Source organism: Lissotriton vulgaris, chromosome 10 (assembly GCF_964263255.1).
Source record: "Lissotriton vulgaris chromosome 10, aLisVul1.2, whole genome shotgun sequence".
Lineage (NCBI taxonomy): Eukaryota > Metazoa > Chordata > Amphibia > Caudata > Salamandridae > Lissotriton > Lissotriton vulgaris.
Window position 1 is genome coordinate 44,291,361 of NC_141698.1, and position 22,350 is coordinate 44,313,710.

Consider the following 22,350-nt stretch of genomic DNA (forward strand, 5'->3'; position numbering starts at 1 on the left):
ACCTTCCCGGATGACTGGAAACACGCCGAACTCACCGCCCTTCTGAAAAAACCCACAGCGGACCCCACCGAACTCAAAAATTACCGCCCCATTTCGCTCCTTCCATTCCCGGCCAAAGTCATCGAGAAAGCTGTCAACAACCAACTCGCCGCTTTCCTCGAAGCCAACAAATCCCTTGACTCCTCACAATCTGGCTTCCGAGCAAAACACAGCACTGAGACCGCCCTCATCGCAGCAACAGACGACATTCGAACTCTACTAGACAAAGGAGACACAGTTGCCCTCATCCTCCTCGACCTCTCTGCAGCATTCGACACAGTCTGCCACAGCACCCTTTTACAACGCCTCAATAACATCGGAATACAAGGAAAAGCACTTGAATGGATCACCTCGTTCCTCACCGGAAGAACCCAGAGAGTCCGCCTTCCACCATTCAAGTCAGAGGCCACTGAAGTCATCTGTGGAGTACCACAAGGATCCTCACTCAGCCCCACACTCTTCAACGTATACATGAGCCCCCTCGCAGCCATCGCCCGCCAACACAACCTCAACATCATCTCTTACGCGGATGACACTCAACTAATCCTTTCTCTCACCAATGACCCCAGCACCGCCAAAACTAACCTACACGAAGGAATGAAAGAAGTTGCCGAATGGATGAAACAAAGCCGTCTGAAACTGAACTCAGACAAAACAGAAGTCCTCATCTTAGGTACATCCCCCTCTGCATGGGACGACTCTTGGTGGCCGGAAGCCCTTGGAAAAGCACCCATCCCGACAGACCACGCTCGGAACCTAGGCGTCATCCTGGATTCTTCACTCTCAATGAACAGACAAGTCAGCGCCGTCTCCTCATCCTGCTTCAACGTTCTTCGCATGCTCAAAAAAACATTTCGCTGGATCCCCACTGAAACCAGAAAAACAGTCACCCACGCTCTGGTCACGAGCCGACTGGACTACGGAAACACCCTCTACGCAGGTACTACCGCTAAACTCCAGAAGAAACTCCAACGAATCCAAAACGCCTCAGCCAGGATCATATTAGACATCCCGCGCAACGAACATATCTCTGGCCACCTGAAAGACCTCCACTGGCTACCCGTCAATAAGAGAATCACTTTCCGACTGCTAACCCACGCACACAAATCACTCTACGACATCGGACCAGAATGCCTCAACTCACGTCTGTCCTTCTACACCCCCCCCCCGCCAACTACGCTCTTCCAACCAAGCCCTCGCCACTGTACCTCGCATCAATAAGACCACCATGGGAGGCAGATCCTTCTCATACCTGGCTGCCAAAACGTGGAACTCACTCCCCGCTGACCTTCGCCTTACTCAGAACCACCTAGCATTCAGAAAGCAACTTAAAAAACATGGATATTCGACAAATAATCCCCCTCCCCTTCCTAAGCGCCTTGAGACCCTCTGGGTATGTAGTGCGCTATATAAATTATCTGACTTGACTTGACTTGACTAACCATATTTAGACTTGGCTCTGCCCCGTCCGGACCCCCTCTTCTGGGGCCCCCACCTATGCTCCCTGCACAGGGCCGGACCCCCTCTTCTGGGGCCCCCACCTATGCTCCCTGCACAGGGCCACCTGCTGAAGAAGCCAGTGATACCCCACGCACGGGAGGCGCACAATGGCACTTGGTGGGACACTCATTACTCCGCTGCGCAGCTGAGACTAACTAGGGACACCTGGACTCTGAGAGTGTCCATAGCAGGTCCTAAGGTGAGCGGTGCGACTGAGAAGAGATACCGCCTAAAATAGACTGGGAGTACTTGCTGGCGATCGGAAGTGTGGGACCTGTCTACTGCTCCTTGCTTAAATATGCCATTATATTGATACACCTTGTGGCGGAGAAGGGGCCCTGGAAGGTGACGCCATTTTGATACGCTGCCCCGCAGCCCGGAACGGCGGTCACATAGACATACTACGGAATGGAAGCGCAGGTACAATAGCGAGACAACAGCCGGACACAATGGCGGGAAGGGAACCCAGGCATACCGCGACACAATCGAAATTGGAGAGGTACGCCTTCGTTAAAACCGCCACACAACATCCGGAAGGACGCCCGTCCATGGGCAAAAGTCCAGAGGGAGATGGCACCAAAAAAGTAACATTGGAGGATCTAATGGAAATGCTTTCCAGCGTCCAGGCGACAGTGGGATCTATCTCTACGGACGTTGGCCTACTGAGGGCGGATTTCCACAAGATGACGGAGCATGTGGCGCAGGTGGAAGTGGTCACCAAATCCTTAGTGGAGGACACTTCGGAACTACAGCTAGCTGCGGAGTGCATGGAAGCAGTCACCAGGAAGCTACAGGAACGACTGGACGATCAGGAAGGACGCTCACGGAGGAACAACGTCCGAATTCTAGGCATTCCAGAGTTGGAGGGCAAGCAAGCGATGGATCTGCATGTGGAAGACTTAATTAAGACAAAATTGCAACCGAAGGGCCTCTCTCATTTCTTCTCTGTCGAAAGAGCGCACAGAGTCCCCGGGGGAGCGCCGAAACCGGGGGCACCGCCGCGACCAGTGCTGGCTAGACTCTTTAACTTTCGTGATAGGGATGCCATACTTCAAACAGCCAGGAACTCTGCACCTATTAAAATACAGAATTCCACCATCGTCTTCTTCCCGGACTATACAGCTGAGGTGGCCTGGCGACGGAAGACTTTTACCGACATCAAAAAAGCCTTACGAGCCAAAGAATTGCCCTACTCCATGCGTTTCCCAGCGAGATTAAGAATAGTAGATAATCACAAAGCGTGGTTCTTCGACACCCCGGAAGCGGCAAGAGAATGGCTGGACGGTTGGAGGCGTGTTGAGGCTCCTCGGCGAAATGGCAGGGGTCAATGCGACCAAAAGACAGCTAATCAGACGACTCACCAGGCGTCGCAGGGACATAGCCAGGACCTATTTGTGGAATCAGGTCTGGAGGAAGGAGAACATCCGGAGGAGTGAACGCCAGAAGACACGGCCAATGGTCACGACCTCTTCAGAAAACTGACTATGAGACCCTTGGACTCCACTCTGTGTTAGGCGAAAGAGGACACATGAGGCTGCTACGAAGTCGCAGAGCTACTTACCCCCTGCAAGCAAGTACAATGGGTTGAGTCGGGACTACGCGCTCTGCTAAGTTGGGGAGGCGGGTGGTTTTAGGCCTGTGAATGTTTTAGTTACTGTATTACGCGGCAAAACACGACATGTCCGACATAACACGAAGGCAACAGGTTGTTTGGTGAAAAGTGCACTGCGGAATCCATCCCCTGTTGACTTGCACGAGGTCACACGCACTGGTAAATGGCAGCACACGTGACAGATACACCTGAGAATCGTATATCACATCCCTCCCATGCATCGACCTTAACAGTCCTAACATGGAATGTCAGGGGATTGGGTGATAGGGTGAAGCGGGGCCTAGTACTGCAATACCTGAAACGCTGTAACCCGGCGATAGTCCTATTGCAGGAAACTCATCTTGTAGGCTCAGCTTCAAAAGCGATGGATAGATGGGGATATAAATTCATTGCGCATGTAGACTTCTCCTCCGGCTCTAGAAGGACGGGGATACTTATACGAAAGAACTTTCAGATGGTGTGTCAACAGACAAGACTGGATAATCAGGGCCGCTTTGCGGCTATGACGGTACAGTGGGAGGGTCAGCTTTTCAACTTTGTGCCCGTGTATGTCCCCCTGGCCTGCATGCCACAGCGCACACTGCCCTTGCGACCTTTCTACTGTCCTTACCGACGGCAACGCTAGTAATAGGGGGCGACTTTAATGACGTTATAGATCACAAGATTGATAGACACCCACCTACCACGACGGTGCGGGGAGGCGGGCGACTCACCGGACTGTTGGACGCCCTGGGTCTAACGGACTTACGATAAACAATACACTTATTACTCAGCAACACATAACTGTCTCTCACGGATAGATTACATTTTAATGTCTGGAGATGGGCTACACGGCGTTGAGGAGATGGACATCCGTCCTAGAGGAATCTCAGATCACTCTCCGCTGCGACTCACATGCACAAATCACCGTTCCTGTAGAAGCCGTATTTTCCCTATCCATGCGGGCTATCTGCAAAGCGCCCCTTTGAGGAAAACCCTTTCTAATACTGCTAAACACTACTTTCAGGAGAACTCGGGCTCAGAACACTCCCGTGGTACCCTATGGGAGGCATACAAAACAGTCCTGCGTGGGCAGGCGATTGCCTCCATTGTCGCTCATAAACGAACACAGCGTCAAGAACTCAGCGCTCTCGAGGAGGCTCTTAAAATAGCAATTTCTGAACAAGAGACTCACTCATCCCCGGGAGCCGCTCAGGCAGTCCGACTGCTGCGCACTGAGTGGATGACATATCAAAAAGAAATGGTTCAAACCACAATTCAGGCCTCCCGTCACAGGATTTATGAGTTGGGTGACAAGGCTGGAAAGATGCTGGCTTAGCTCGACAAAAAAGAAAAAGCAGGCAGAGTCATTGCACACCTGACATTACCTGAGGGGCATTTGACCTCAGACCCCGGGGCCATAGTTGAACTGCTGGCTGACCATTTTGAGACAATATATGCTCCCAAGTATTCGACAGAAGAGGCTTATGACTATATTAAAGATCTGACGATCCCCCGCCTCCCGCCTAAGGCAGCACTTTTGCTTGAGGCAGACATCACCGTGGAAGAAATACGGGAAGCGACCAACGCACTAGCGTCTGGCAAGGCTCTGGGACCCAATGGACTCCCAGTAGAACTGTATAAGCAAACAGCTCAGATAACGGCCCCTCATCTCCTCAACATGTTTGTAGACAGACTAGAAGTATGAGAACTCCCTAAAGATCAACACCTTGCCACAATCGTCCCGATCCACAAACCTGGTAAAGCACTGGAGGCGTGCACTTCTTACCACCCCATGTCCTTACTAAATGCGGAACCAAAGATCCTTGCCAAATTACTGTCACAACAATTGGCCCCCCATCTTGCCACTCTGGTACACCCGGATCAGTCTGGCTTTACGCCAAATCATAATACCTCACATAATCTGCGCCGTCTACAGGCGGTGATGGCTCGCCGGGAGCACATACAAGAGCCGGCACTACTTCTCTCCCTTGATGCCACTATGGCGTTTGACACCGTGGAATGGCCTTATCTATTTGCGGTGCTTCGTCACATGGGCTTCGGCCCCAAGTTCTGCGCCTGGGTCCGCCTGCTTTATACCAGGCCCCTAGCCCAGATAGCAGCGAATGGCCACATCTCCAGAGATTTCCCGCTCGGTCGTGGGATGAGGCAGGGCTGCCCGTTATCCCCCTTACTGTTCACGCTAGTCCTTGAGCCGTTGGCGATTTGGGTTAGATGGGAACCATCTATCAAAGGTATCCAGTGGTCGCCCTCGTGGGAGGATCGGATATCTCTTTACGCGGACGATATCCTTCTCTATCTCACCTCCCCTAAAAAATCAATCCTAGAACTCCTTAATGTCTGCGAGAAATTCGGGAGAGTTTCGGGTTATAGAATTAACTGGACTAAATCAGTCCTATTCGTTCTTGCCGGCTGCCCACCCTCACTCCCTGTGGGCTGTCCGTTACGTTATACTGACACCCCTTTTAAGTATCTGGGAGTCTACGTCTCTTCCAACCCGGACGAATTCCACGCCCTAAATCTGAAACCCCCATTGGAACGGTTTAATCGGGATGTAAAGGTGTGGCGTTCCCTCCCTCTCACCCTCCTGGGCAAAGCTGCATTGTTCAAAATTATGACACTTCCCCGTTTCCTGTATCTCCTCGAGAACACACCGTTCCCGGTCCCCTCCTCCTACTTTAAGGCCATCGCAGCGGCCGTTTCTACTTTTCTGTGGGACGGGAAACCGGCACGAATTGCGCAATGCAAACTGGTGAAGGACTGGTATGATGGGGGTATAGAACTCCCTAATATTGAACTATACTACTGGGCTGCCCATGTCAAGCAAATCAATTACTGGCTACACGCCCCACATGTGGAGCCCGCCTATTTGGTGGACAGGCAGGGTATTGAGTCCAGGGGACTGTTAAGGAACCTCTATAGTCGTAGCGTCCCGTCTGATCTACTAGGTCCGACTCGTCACACGGTTCAACTCCGGTATAAAGCACATAGACACCTTCAGTGCGCAAACGTTATTACACAAATGACACCCCTGTGGGACTCACACAGATTAGGTTTTATGGGCAACAGCAAAGGGTTCCAGGCGTGGGACGCCGTAGGTATTTCCGTGGTGGGAGACCTCTGGAAAAAACGCAAAATAGTAGACTTTACTTACCTACAAACCAAACACGATCTGGCACAGTCCGAGCATTACAGGTACATGCAAATACGACATGCACGTCAGCAGTCGCCCCGACGGGGGCGAATCTACAGGAATCCACCCCTCTTGAGGACAGGCTGCTAACAGAACATATGACCCACAAAGCAACATCCTTCACATATCGAAAACTGGTTAACAACCTCCCTGACATGCTATCCAAATTGCGTTTGAGTTGGGTGGACGATATAGGTGACCTTGATGATTTGGAATGGCAAGAGGCTCTCTCCTCGCCACGAGAAACAGCGATTCCTTCCAGACTTAAACTGGTTCAGTTGAAAGTACTACACCGCACATATTACACCAGAACAGGATAGGGAGAGCCTCTCACGAGTATTGTCTCCCTGGATGCGGGAAGAGGAGAACATTCTATCACACCATCTGGGATTGTGGTCGGTTGGCCATGTACTGGGCAGCAGTAATGCGAACCATTTCCCAAACCACGACTGTTTCCCTAATACCCGACCCGCGTCGCTGTCTTTTAAACATTTGGGATGCAGTAGACTTAACCCATCGTCAACAGGACTGGGCCATGCTGGGAATGATGGTGGCAAAACGCAATATTGCTAGACTGTGGGGTTCTAATGTACTGCCCGCATTGAGAGACTGGTGCAGAGACATGGATGAAGCAATGGTGGCCGAGAAGGCAGTATTTGTTCATCGGGGATGCCCTGAAAAGTGGGGACAAATCTGGGGGGCATGGAACAAGTTCAGGGGGGACATATGTGAGCCGCCACGGGTAGACTCGGATGAATATCTTTCAAATTAAGTGTTGGGCCTGAAATCTAAATCTTCTCTTGCTTGTTTCTGTATCTCTCTTGCTTTTTTGCACCTCTGTTGGTTCTTTCTGCACTGCTCTTGCTTCTTTCTGTACCTCACTTACCTCTTTCCGCACTTCTCTTGCTTCTTTCTACACCCCTGTTGCTTCTTTCAGCAATTCTATTGCCTCTTTCTGCATTTCCCTTACTTCTTTGTGCAAAATCCCCTGTCTCTTTCTGTACCTCTTTTGCCTCTTTGTGCAGCTCTATTGCTCTTTCTGCACTTCACTTGCTTCTTTCTGTACCCCTCTCACCTCTTTTGGTACCTCTGTTACTTCTTTCTGCACTTCTCTTGCCACTTTTTGCACTGACTTTGAGGTCATTTTAATCTCCCTGCCCTATTATGTCCCGGGCCATACAAGTGAGGTCATGCCAATCACAGGGGAACACCAATCCATAGTGTCCCCTAGTGTATATAGGTGTTTTCACTGTATTCTAAGTGTCTTTGAGCATAGCACTGGCTCCGGGCCTGGTTAGTCAGAGTCAGTTACCACCAGTACCATCAGCAAAAATTTGGGCACAGGATTACTTTGCAAAAAGGCCTCTTTTTCACCTCTGTTGGTTCTCCCTGCATATCTCTTGCTTCTTTCTGTACTTTTCTTTATCTTTCTGGACTTCTGTTGCCTCTTTCTGCATTTCTCTTGATTCGTTCTGCGCCTTTCTTCCTCTTTCTGCACATGTCCTACCTCTGTAGGCATAGTTAGAAATTAGAATTTAAAATACCTTAGAAGTTCACTGAAAAAAAACATAGGTTTCAGGGATGTTATAGTTAGAAATAAGCATTCAAAAAACCTTGAAATTCATTGAAAAAAACACAGGTTTCAGGGACTTTATAATTAGTTGGACCTGTCACTCTTACAAATCCAGAGACATTCAGCCGTTATAGTTAGTTGAACTAACTCTAACTCTTGCCCCCACAATGCACTGCTGATGATATCACATATCACATATTACATCATTAATGACATGGTCAATGACATCACTGATGACATCACTGATGACATTTCAAATGAGATCACTGATGACATCATACATGTGATAATCTGATGCACCTGATCACACCCTAATATAACCTTTGATACACCCACTCTAAAATACAGACTACCATATTCAAAACCATAGACACTCCAATACCTGTTACTACATACTACTCACTGATTCCTAGGTCTACACACACATCCGCTCATTCACCCATACAGTCACTCATACATGCAGTCACTCATCAATACAGCACTATCATTTCCACTCATACACCTTTACAGACACTCACACAGACACTCACACACAGCCCCTCATCCATAGAGTTACTCAAACACCTAGTCAGTCATTCAAAGAATCAGTCACTCTCCTGTTTACTCACCTATACAGTTATACACACACCACCTCACTTATTCATACAGATACTAAAACACACTTACTTTCTTATACAATCACTGATACAAGCACACACTCATCCATACAGCCACTCACACAATCACTCACTCTCACATATTGTCATTATATACTCCAACACTCACATATACTGCCTATCACATATGTAGTTACTCACAGATGTACCACTGAGACATCCATTCACCCACCAACACACCCAACACACCCAACACACCCATACACACATTCACCCACCCATACAGGCCTTCACAGATACACTCATTCACCCACTCACACATCTATGCACAGTCACACACTCCCCACCTTCCCACACAGACACTGAGGCACCCATACAGATACTCAGACAACCAATCAATAGCCCATATAGACACTCATATAGCTACTCACCAACCCATACAGATTGATACAGACATTCACACAGTTTAGTCACTAACCCATGCATTGAGTAAGACATGTTTAATCACTCACTTATACAGTCAGTCACGCACCTAATAAATCATCTATTCAGACACTTATATACCATATTTAAACTTTACAGAAACACAGTCACAGGATGATGTCATCAGTGATCTCATTTGACCATGTCATGAAAGATGTAATTTGTGACGTCATCAGCAGTGCATTGTGAGGGCGGAAGTCATAGTTAGCTCAGCTAACTATAACGGACGATTTCTCTGATTTTGTTCCAGTGAAATGTCCAACTAACTATAACGTCCCTGAAACCTGTTTTTTTTCAGTGAATTTCTAATGTTTTTTCAATGCTAATTTTTAACTATTGGTCCCTGAAACCTATGGTTTTTTCAGTGAATATATATATAGAAGGCTTCGGCTGAAACGCAGGAGCTCAGTTTTGGATGTTATGCACCTCTGCACTTTGCTTGTTTATGGCTCCATGATGTATGGTTGCTTGTGAAGTCAAATAAAGCACCTCGTCGGCAAAAGGATTTTGTTGTGCCATTGTTCTGTCCACCCTTGGAATGCAGTGTGGATGACAGGGTGCTTTCACAGAGGCTTGGATATATATATATATATATATATATATATATATATATATATATATATATATATATATATATATATATATTCCATCAACTTGGCTCGTCCTCGTCGACCCCTGGCGCTTCTCGGACCGGTGCAGTATTCCTCGGCAGAGCCTCGCCGAAATTCATCAAAAACACCTCCTTCTCAGGAATGAATACGCACCCCCAGGATCAATTCTTTCCAACTTTTATTCATTCGTTAAAAGGGTCAATACTGTCGTAAGGGAGTCTGGGAAGGAAAGTAGAGCTTGGACTGAATTTACTTATTGCAGATTGATCCGTTACAATGTTCATAGTACCCAGCTGCCTGCCCTGATCTAATTCTGTTTCCCGTAGTAGTTCATGTAAAATAACAAGTGTGTCTTCTGCATCTTCCAGTTTTAAAAATGTGCTAGTCTCTGAATTGGTAGAAATGTCAGGATCAAAAGTATTTTCTTGATTCAGCACCTCCATATGTTTTAAACTAAACCATTTCCTGAGTTTCAGTTTTCAAATAAATTTATGTAGATCAATCCTAGTTTCTGGATTATCCATACAATTGGAAGGACAGAAAGAGAGACCAAGACACAATGTTCTTTTTTCTAGCATAGATAGAGGTTGATTGGACAGATTTACAATAGTTCTATTTACCATTGTGTCATCAATTATTTTCTTTGTTTGGAGCCAGTTGGTCTGTTTCCCATTGCGACCTTCCCCTTCTTCTTCCTCTTCTGTTTTCTCTTTTTGTCTCGTTTTCTTCTTTGCTGTGCTCTTCCTGTCTTCTTCCTCATCCCCTGCCTCGGCCCGTCTCCTTTCTCTTGTCTTGGATGGTGGGAGCACTCTTGTTGTCTGTCACCCCTTTCTGAGGAGGCGATATTCGTCTAAAAAAGTTGCAATGTATTTTTCTGCTACATCTCTTACTGATTAGTTCAAGGGTAGACTGGACAAGTCCCCCTCCGTGCAAACATGTTGGTTTATGTATGTGCAAAATTTACAAAAGAAAGTTGAAATTACTCTTGAATGCTCAAGGCAATATTTATTTTGAAAACACTAGATTTACATATTTTCAATTTGTGCTATAAAAAGTGTTTCTTTCTCCACAGATCAGCTATGTTGCAGCACTTCCAATACTAAGTGACAAAATCCAGTTCCCATCATTCCTACGGACAGTGACAAGTGCTAACTTCCAGGTGGATGGCTTGATGGAGATGTTGCTTCTCTTTGGATGGACATGGATTGGAATCCTGGTTTCAAATAATGACCATGGGCTCCAAGGTAGTCAGATGCTTAGAGAAGAGGCAGCAAAGAATGACATATGCATTGAATTCTTTGAAACTCTGCCCACACAATCCAGCCGGGCATCATTAGCCCATGCCATTGATATTGTGCAAAGATCCACTGCTAGAGTGGTTGTGTGCTACACCTATGTGATTGATATAGCACCATTTCTGAAGGAGATATCTCTGAGATGGATCCCTGAAAAAATCTGGATCGGTATTACAAGCTGGGTTCCATCAAAGGTTTTCTCATGGAGAGACATGTGGCACATTTTAAATGGCACTCTGGGACTGGCAGTGCACAGAGGAGACATTCCTGGGCTCAAAGAGTTTTTGTACAATATTCACCCACTGAGAGACACCAAGGACATATTCATGAAGACTTTTTGGGAGCAGGCCTTTAGTTGCAAATGGATGAATACATTTAATGGAACAAAATCTGGAGAAAAAGATGAGCAGGTTCTCTGCAGTGGGACAGAAAATCTTAAATCTCTTGATGCTTCGGTGTTGGAGGTGAATGATTTCCGGTTCTCTTTTTCAGCATACCAAGCTATATATGCCATGGCCCGGGCATTACATGATCTGCTTCATTGTAAAGATCAAGAAGGTCCCTTCACTATTGGTACATGTGCAGATCCTAAAGATTTTCAGCCATGGCAGGTGAGCGCACTAATATGTTGTGTACAGTTTTGCATTTTTCGTAGCTATACTATCTATAAAGTAATGTGTCTTAAAAACACCCTTTAACTCAGTCTCACAATCACTGCTATCTGCCTACCTACAGTAGAGTACTGTGTTCTGTAGCATTGCTCTCTCTATAAGATAATTGTGGCCTCAACATTTCATTACAGATTCCAAACAGCATATTAAATGTCCTTCCAACATTCTTCTACATCCCTTTTGAAGTCCCAAAATATTGTTTGCTTGCAGATTTTGCATTATGTGAAGAATGCAAGAACGCAGAGCTCTGCTGGCAGCGGGTTATATTTTGATGCATCTGGAGATTTCCTTTCATTCCTTGATTTGTTGTATTGGCACATTACAGCCAATGAAACCAGAAGCTTTGTGACATTGGGGACCTATGACGTCAGTGCTCCCAACCACCTACGACTGGTCATTGACAAAAGTTTCAGCATATGGGGTGGAAAGGGGTCTCAGGTGAGAACTTGGTTAATTAACTTTACAGAAAAACAACACTTCCAACACATTTGTAGAAGAACAGCTGCTCCAAAATTTAAAGACTCAGAATAATCATTTATAACCAAGTTACAAGTATTCCTCACCTGTCCCGAAGGGGAGTTGGTAAAGACTCAAAACTTTATAAAACATGAAACAAAACAAAACAAAGTTGGGCAAATTATCTGAGTTTTTACCTTTACCACTGCAAGGAGAGACAGAGATTTATTCATGCTGGGTGCAGGACTAACAACTTAAAACATTGCACACAGTAAAGTAAAGGAGCTGTGGTCCTGAGCAAGTTTCTGGAAATAGTGAATATACATTAACTAAAAACACACTAAATGGGGAACAATGAAAAATTGAAAGAAGTGTAGGAGTATTGTCACTGTAGGGACTGAGATCAATGGTAGCTATTGAAAGTAATTGTGAAATGTTTAAGTTATTTGATCATGGACCAAGGTATAAATGTAACATTTTACCCAAAGGGCAGCCAACCTAGCCTGCCATTGGGAGTTGGACTGTCTAGCACAGGTTACAGCACATTTATAGGTTAGCATAAAGATGAATTATATCCAGTGACATCTTCTCAATGTTGAATCCAGTGATGTTTCCAGAAAGTTGGTAGTTTTAGGATCTTCCCATGCATCTTGTGGTAGAACTTTACACTCATTGGATACTCTAGTGAACCCCCTGTGTGGAGTTTAAAAGAGCTGCCATCCTAAAGTTTGTGTCTTGAAGATTTTGGCCCTCTCAAAGACGGATTCTACGGAAATGACCTCCCACAAGCCAGCACAAAAAATGTGCTGAAAGTTCCACACATAGGAACTAATTATGAGATTAGAAGTCCGTGGACTGCCAAACTCACAGTGGCACTGTGGTCCAGCCATCGCTGCACCGGCAATCTGACTCCCTATTTTATCTTTGGCAGACGGACCCCCATTTGACTGTTGCAACCGCCAGGGATCTACGTTCCCTGATAGTGGTGCAGCGGTCAGGGCCTCACAGTATGCAGACAGTGCCCCTGCGGCACCACCATGCATATTATGAGTTTCCCGACCGCCAGCAGTTGCATGGAGGTTCTTCCTTCCCTCATGCATGTTGGTGCATGCAGGGGGCACATGTTGTGGCCCCCTGTGTGCATGTACCCCCAGTTCCCACATGGCATAGATTTCACAGTCCATGCCATGCAGGAACATGCTGAAGCGGTCCCACAGCACTTCCTTTCTAACGCTCCAAAAGGAACCTTTCCAAGGCACTGCCGCGGTACCACCACGCTGCTGCCCGCCAGACCACAATTTAACTTGGAATCTGGCAGATGGGTGGTTGGCCTGTTTGGCGGTCTTGGAGTGGGGCATTGGCATGGTGGCCCACTCCAGGACAACCAAACTCATAATCGGGTCCTTAGGCGTTTCATATTGATAAGTGCCTTATAATAAATCCTGAGAACAACAGTTGGTCAGCATGTGCCAATTTATTTATGTATTTATTTATTTATTTGTTTATTTATTAACAGTTTTCTATAGCGTGAACACTGAACATGATCCTTAGGTATCAGAGCGCTTAACATCATATGGCATGGGTTAATACCACAAAGCAATAAGATTAAAAACTTAATTAGTACTACTTCAGACCTAGTCTATAAGTAGATAATATAAAGAAAACAATAGAGGGCTAATATCGATTAAACATGAGTAAACAATGTTCTGAGGTAGTAATTGAAAAGTTTTTAACGACTTTACTTTAAGGTTTTATCATCTACATTCCCATGATTTGTATCTAATAATCACTTCAGTGATGAGTCAAGGTGGTGATTTGTCGTATCTATTGGAGTTTTGTGTTTTTAATTTTTCTGATGTTTGCGGGAATGGAGTTCCAAATTCTGGGAGCCGCGCCTAAGAACGTCCTCCCATAGGTGTTTTTCTTCCTGAAGATAGGTGGTCTCAGGAGCAGATAATTGGCACTCCGGGCAGGTCTGTTTCCTCCTGAAATTTCTATTTTTTAGGCGAGATTTCTAGATGTGTTGTGATGAATCGCTTTATGGGTGATACATGTCATTTTGAGCTGTACTCTAGCTTTGTAAGGTAACCAGTTTAAAGCTTTCAGGTGGGGGGAGATATGGTCAAATTTCTTCGAACCAGTAATAAGTCTTGCCGCTGCATTGAGGCATGCTTTTAGGGGTGCTGTGGAGATTTTTGGTAGTCCTGCTAGCGTTGTACACCCATATTCAATCCTAGAAATAACCAGTGATTGCACAGCTAGTTTTAAGTCGGTCTCCGTTAAAAAAGATTTCATTTTTTTCAAATAGTTCTAAAGAAAACGTGTGTTTTTTGTCATTATTTTAATGTGGGTTTTCATATCAAAGTTCTCATCCAGTGTGATTCCGAGTGATTTCGCTGAGTCAACCAGAGTAGGGGTGCAATTTAACGCTGTGATCATTTTGGACCATTCCTTCACTTCGGATTGATTCTTTTGTGGTGTCATAAGTAAGAATTCTGTTTTATTTGCGTTTGCAGTTAACCATTTTAGCGATATTTTGAGGGCCTCATTCATTGTGGTTGTGTCTTCCAGGCTCGCAATCTTGATGTAAAGTTGCGTATCGTCCGCATACATGTGGTAAGATATTTTTGATGTTTGCAGAATTTCTTTAAGAGGTTCGATGTATAAGTTAAACAGTGATGGAGATAAAGTGGATCCTTGAGGTACTCCGATTGTGTTTGGGCATGAAGGAGAAAGTGATTGGTTTACTAGGAATCTCTGAGTTCTGTTCTGTAAAAATGATTCGAACCATTTCAGTACAGTGCCAGACATTCCCATCCTGTCGTGAAGCCTGTTCAGTAATTTTTCGTGGTTAACTGTGTTAAATGCTGATGACAGGTCTAGGAGGATGAGTAGACAAGATTGATTGTAATCTAGTGCTTGGAGTGCATCATCGACAATGTGTAGGATTGCTGTTTCCGTGCTGTGATCTGCTCTGAATCCCGATTGACAGTCATCTAACAATGAGAAGTTGTCGATATGCCTTCTCAACTGATTCTGTACACATTTCTCTATCAATTTGGCAAGAAAAGGGATGTTGGTCACGGGCGATAGTTATTTGGATTCGCTGGGTCCACTGTGGGTTTTTTGATGATCGGGACTACTTGTCCTGTCTTCAGGCTTTCTGGGAGGACCCCCTGGGAAAGTGAGGCGTTTATAATTTCTGTCCATATTGGAATCATAGTATGGCTGATTTCTTTTAGGCATTTTGATGGTAGTGGGTCATTATAATGGTTGTTGGGTTTAGTGACCACTAGCGTTTTAGCAATCTCATTCTGGTCCAATAATTTCAAAGTGTGCTTTGTTTTTAGTCGTCTTATACGCATAATTCAGTGCATCTTGTGATGGTGGTGTGTTGTCGTCAATGTTATCTGCAGCGATCCTAAGTTCTTCTTCCAGCTTTTTGGCCTTGTTAGTGAAAAAGGTAGAGAATTCTTCGCAGCTTAGTTGCGTTTTAGTGACCTCTTGGACAGATTTTGCCACCTTGTTTGATTGTTGTTTTATGATTTCAAATCATTTCCGTGGTCTGTTTTTGGCGTTATCCAATTCTGTTCTGATAAATTACTTTTTTGAGTTGATGATCTTCTTGTTATATTCATTTCTGATTTTTCTGAGTGATTTCAGTTCAGGGGAAGTTGGGGGTTGTCTCCATTTTCTTTATGCGTGTCTCAAATTACGCCTTTCTTCATTCAATATTCCAATAAACCATGGGTTTTTAATCTTTTCCGTATCTCTTTTCAGTTTGAGAGGTATGGTGGCATTGACTATTTTCGTTACTGAGGTAGGGTAATGGTTTGTTAGATCATTCACATTTTTCATGTTGTCTGGTGGGTTTAAGTCTCTCTTGCAGCTTTCAATTAGAAGATCCATATTTGAGTCTCTGATATCTCAAATCCATCTTTTCATTTTGTTAGATTGAATGGCTTTTATCTTCTCCCGAGATGGTATTAGGAAGGTTATGGCGTGGTGATCTGACCAGTCGCAAGGTTCTATGGAGAGGATTGAGATGTCATAATTCTTCGAGATAATCCAGTCCAATGTTGCTCCTTTTGAGTATGTCGGTTGAAGACATGCTTGGGTTATTTTAAGTTCAATTAAAAAGTCTTTAAAGGCGTTGACCTGTTTGTCGTTGTTGTCGTTCCAGCGTAGATTGAAATCACCTAAAATATATTATTAATGTTGGTGTTGGCGTTAGCAGTGATGATCTCCATCAGTTGGTCAATGAAGTTCAAATTATTTCCTGGTGGGTGATATAGGGCATGTAAGTTGCAAATCTGTTTGTTTGCCGATCTTATATTGAGCCCTAGGTATTCTCATGATTCGAGGGGGTCGGATTGAAATTGGCCAACTTCTAAGTTCGATCTGTGGATACAGGCAATACCGCCCCCTGTCTTTTTCTGTCTGTCCATTCTCAATATGTTATAGTGCGGAGGCCCCAGAAGGTCCAAAACTGGGGACGAGGATTCAGATAACCAGGTTTCGGTAAGGATTGTTATGTCTATTTCCTGATTGATGATGATGTCGGCTATGTCAGAAGCATGTTTCGCTGCAGATCGACAGTTGAGCAGTAGACATTTTAAAGAATTTTCCGTTCTGGTTGTGATCATGTTTAACGGATCAGTGGTTAGTTGGATTTGTTGTAAATTGTTGAGATTTCGTTTCCTCTCTTCCGATAATGTAAAAAAAATCTATTCAACAGTGCATTCTACTCACTCTGTTCTTCTAGACTCCGGAATTACTATCAGTTGTTGGTATCATTTACAGCAATATGAATTTCCGCACCCCAGACTAAGAAGGTAGAACTACTTGGTGCCAGACAGAGTAACCTTAGCAGACTCTGCTGCCAGAATCTTATAGCCTGAAACCTATCCACCACGTAATTCGACAGTCAAATCTAGGCATTTAGGAGTGTCAGCTTGCTATCTTCATTTATTTGCCTTTTTGTGTGTCTTTCACGCTTTCCTTCTACACATCACAGCATACAGCATGTTGCAATTGGTCAGCCATTGGCTTCCTTCACTTCTGCCCTAACCATAACTACATTGAGTGGCCTGGGACTATTCTTATTTATTTACATGTTTATTTTCAATTTATTTTCTCTGCAAGGACTAGATAAGCCTCCAGTCTACTAGGCTGCCAATGCAGCTTGCGGTGCACCACATCTGCACTGCAAGTGTGGCACATTTTTTGCAAAAAAGTTTTAATCCCATTCTTTTCTCAAATAAAGAAATGCATTATATAAACTAAAAAAATATGCATTTAAAAAGGCTGCTGAACATAAATGATACTACTACTTGAGAATAACCGCCACTTTCAGAATTTATTCTCTGCTTTCGCCATCTTCCTCCTTTTCTTCACTCCTCGGATATAGAAAATAATATAATCTCAAGACCTTACCCAGATGTGCAGATAGTGTTCTGTCAATGTATTCTTCTGTGTTTGCTAGCTGCATGCTCACATATTCACCAATGTGCATCTTTCTGTGAAACTTTACCACAGAAGTATTTAAACACGTTTGTCTGTGTGTCGCATGCATGTGCACACAAGGGCACCTGCTTTTTATGTTTTTGTAATATGCATTTATATTTGCAACCTAGAGCTGCACTGTATTCAAGGAAGAGATTACATAGATGACTTAAAGCAGAACAACAACTAAGCATTATCTTAACTGCAGAAAGAACCCCACTAACTCTCCTCTCCGTCCCCACTTCCTCTTAAAACTGAAGAGAAAAATCCCCTCCAACTGCATGATCAGTAATGCCATTGATCCAACTAGATACTAGGATAGAAGGAGGGAAGCGAGGTTGGAAAAAATGAAGCAAGGAATGGAAGGATACAGGAAGGAAAAACATAAGCAAGTGCTTACTATTAAATATGTCATTTATAAAAAATTATATACTTAAGGCAATTAGGGGTGGCATTGAGAAAAACTAGTTGAAATAATCACTATAACTGGTACTTTTTCTCAGACACATTACAGTCAGCCATTTTTTAAAGCCCTCATCTCCTCCTAAACTGGACCCTTAGTATCTATGAGATGACCATGGGTTTGCTCAGTTGTCGGCTTGGTATCTAACTGTGTGATAGGATACAATCTACATTTCACTGATGAGACCGAGCAAAGCTGAAACTTGCCTGCAGTAACTTTTGTTTCATGGCATGGACAAGTAATGTATCTGTGCATGGTTTTCGGGCAGGTCCAGGACTAAGTTTTCATATGGCTGGTCCCTATCTGTAGAGTGAGAAAAAAAACTATGGTATTATATATATAAATATGAGCCAGAGTAATTACCAGTACCTCTTATTATTGCAAGCATTATGTTCATTTTGTTTTTGATGATCTTACATGCTATTGCATATTAGCACTTATAAAGCGTTTCCTTCAAAATACATGCTGATTACTGGGATGAGAGTGATGATGATGTTGACTGTCCTGAAGAAACAGAAATGCTGTCAAAGGGTTGAAGCAATGTCATTTGTAATGTTGTGACATCTGCTCCTTTCAGCCTTCTCAATCTGCCTGTTTACTAGGGATAGTAAGGTGCTTATAATATCGTTAGGTGACCAACTTTGTGGTAATGCTGCATTGATGATTTCTGGCCTGTTCTGCATTTGGTAACTGTTGATGTGAAGTAATAATGTAGTTACTTGCAAATAAAAGGTTTAAAAGTGTCTGCATTTGTCAATGCTGTATACAGTGGTGATGCTTGACATGAGGCAAGTTGTACTACTATGCGTGAGGATATAATAGTACAAGTGTGCCTTGTAATGTGTTAGACTCTTTGTCTGGGCTGTAGCAAAATAAACCATCAAGTATCTTTTGTTAGGGTGTTAGACATAACTTCTGGGATGTGTTATCAAATTAACTGAAATTTATATAACCATCTCAAGAAAACAGACTTTTATACTGTATTATGCCATGAGAAAATGAGTAAAAATATAATGACAATCTCACACAAAAGGGACATGATTGTGTTATTATTGTTGAATGGGGCAAGGCTTCATGAACTTGAGAGCAAAGTGTGTGGTCGCTGGCATAAATGGGTTTAGAACCAATAGAATCTTTCCATCAGAGATGCAGCGTGGCATCGAGGTGGGTAATTGTTCAAGAAAATAAAACGATATGTGATTAACCAGTTGCATTGATTTAGGGAGTAGGGAGTTTAAAAGGTTTGAATTTATGGCCTGTTTAATCTCAGTAGTTGGACTAGTAAGGTTCAAGCACAACTTACAGTTTTAAGTTGTTTCTTACAAGTTTCAATTTAAGAGCCCTCATAAACTTTCTTTTTCACAGTTCTTCATAGTTGATTGTGCTACTTATCTTAGATCAACCATACCAATCTTACTTTAGGTCAGACTAAAATCTGTTTTTTTGATCCTCTGTGCTTTCTCGTTTTTAAACTTTGTGGCTGTTGCTGTTTATGATTATGTTTTGACAAATATTTCTTCCTTTAGCTGCTTGTCCATCGCAATTTTATCCTTTGAGAAAAATAAAAGGCATTAAAAACAAATTAAAATGATGGTTCTTAAATGATCCTTTCCACACAAGATTTTACATTCAGAAATTAGAGAGAACATGGCACAATGTTTAGACTCCTAGATTCCCACCTGTGTCACAAATGTAAGAGAAAAACAACAAATACCGCTGTTTTGAAAGCAAAGGTGAATTTCCAACTCCCTAAAGTGGCCATAAGGTATAGTTAAATGGTTGAAACATAACATGTCAAAATTGGACAACCCAACTGTCTATCTAAATCAATGTAACACGTTTATAATTTTATTCCATCTTAATTAAAGTCAACCACCTCACTTCATATCTTCCAGTCACAAAATGTTGAGGTTTAGCCAGGATTTTCTCCACTCACAATGGCCAATTTAACAGACACAATTATAGGATTAAAACACACATTCTATGATGATGTAATTCAGTCTCAGATAATCAAAAAGGACTTCAATAATTTGCCTTTTTATGCTGTCTACTAAATAACTCTTACATAAGAGAAGAAGATTAACTTTTTCCATATCTTATAAAAAACAGCCAAATTACTTTCATAATAAAAGAACCTATGACTATTTTCTGACCTGTGGGAAAAAAGGGCATGTAAGGCTCTGGAGAAATGTGTGGACATAAAGTTAAATAATTACATTGTTCAAAATAAACATCTGGTTCTGTTAGAGAAATTGACACCCTTAAAATCCTTGCTGATATTAATTGCATGTTAGATATTGGTCCTGCCTGCCCTTTTATTCTTCTGGAATTATTGGCAAGAATGATCTTCATAAACTCCTGCAGCTCCTGGAGACGTAAATGAGCATAGGTGGTGAGGTCTTGAGTAGCTTTGACCCCTTCTTGACTAGTCATTAAGCATTAGTCCGATTACGGAATTACACATCCAAACCACATTTTCAGTCTATGGTGTTCCACAGGGTTTGATACTGGCACCAATGGTATGAAATTGCTGATGAATTCCAATGGAGGAGACACAGCATTCATCAATATGCAGATAGAAGTTATAAGTATTTAAAGATCATCCCAAATAGAAGCCATTTCTACACTGAAAGAGTTAGTGTTAGTGCTGAAGAATCAAGGATTGATGTCCTAACCCCCTTAAATGGAACGATGAGGAAACAAAATACCTCCTGATTATATTTGAACCTTATTCCAAATCTAATGAAAAAAGTTAAGTGAAACCTCTGGGTTTTAGGTTTGGTGTGTATTAGTTGGAAAGCTTTATATCTCCACAAGCATGAATATTTATGCCCCACGATCAAAAATTGGGAGGTAATTGGAATCTGAAGAGTGTATAGAATTTCACTTGGAACTGAATAATTTATCATGCAGAGAGCTTCAATATTGTCTTTTTAAGGAGCAGTGGCCACTCAATGGCACCCCTTCCCTTTAAATATTAGATATATTACTGATTTTCAGAAGGAAACAGAAAATCTAGTTGTTTGGATTTTACCTAATTTCCTTCTTCAAGAAACTTTCACAAAGTTAATCAATTTCCTATATTTGAAAATTGTCTGTCCATCCCCTTACCATTTCTTACCCTACCTGCTGATCTCTAGCTGATAACCTACCTGCATAACCCTGTCAGGATTACCTTGATTCCTCCTCAAATTACATATGCTGTGTCTTAGATTTATAATATTCATCCCCTCCTTTTCTCCTGCTCTATGCTTGCTTATTTGACTTTATATTCATGTGAAGTTGTCAATGGTGGTCAGCCCTTCCATTATTTTTACCTTCCCCGTAGGCATGCTTTTTCTCCTTTCATTTCCCACCTCAAGCTATGAACTGTGAAAACAACTCATTTGAGTTTGTGACTAATTGCCTAAAGCCTTTCTTCTGCCTTCATTTTTCCTATCATTTTTGTGCTTGCAATCCCTCAGTACATAAACCTTCTTTAGAGGTTACTGGCACATTATTTATTTCTCTCACTGGCTTCTTCCTTTCTTTTGAATTATCTTATTGCTTCATATGTTCTACGTGGTTGTTATTATGTTCATTATAATAGATGTCTGACTTCATTCTGGTTTAATGTACAGCAATCTAAAGTGTTTGAGTTGATTGGTCCATAAAAATTTAAAAATGAAAATAAATATATATTTTCTTCAGCTGAGACTTGGGCTCACATTTGGGTTATGGTTCACATGCACTCTTACGTTTTAGCCAATTTAATATTGGACTAGTCAGATTTTGATATTCTGTTTGTAGGTATGCAAAGGCTGTTGTCTGGGGCATATGAACTTTGTGGTGGAAGCAGGCCTTTAGTAGGCATCAACTTTTTTTCTTTGCTTTAGTCCTACTTATCCTCTGTATGACTTGGAATATCACTTTTTTGACGCAATGCAATGGCTATCAGCTCCCTTTACATATGTCATGCTTGGGAATTTGTGGAATTGCGTCTAATCTCCTCTTTTGATATTGATGTCTCAGGACGAGGGGCTTTTTATATGATAATTATTGTAGTTTTATAGTGTCTATAGTGTTACTCCATCACTTTCTCTGCCATTTGGCAATTACATGCTATGGATACTTTCGAGAGATGCAACGATTGATTGGTTGACTGGGTGAATATGCCTGTATGTTCCTAGTACTGAAATTATATTGGTTGTTTCTCCTCAAATGTTTTGGTCATAAAAGTACTGAAATATACAAAATGACATCGGCTACTTCCTCCTTTCATCTCATTCCCCCACTTCTTATTTTATATCCTCCCTTATTTGCTATGACATTAAGTTATCTGAATTTGTGATTCTCAGCCCATCACATACAATC

General features: G+C 43.0%; 1 protein-coding gene across 1 annotated transcript in view; it reads left to right on the forward strand.

The window, feature by feature from the left end:
* Positions 1–22,350, forward strand: part of LOC147684527 (extracellular calcium-sensing receptor-like) — a 70,648-nt gene that overhangs the window by 40,715 nt on the left and 7,583 nt on the right. Inside the window, exons 3-4 of the mRNA XM_086939688.1 lie at positions 10,680–11,513; positions 11,784–12,011. Coding sequence (XP_086795814.1) covers positions 10,680–11,513; positions 11,784–12,011 — 1,062 coding nt within the window. The remainder of the gene's footprint in view (positions 1–10,679; positions 11,514–11,783; positions 12,012–22,350) is intronic.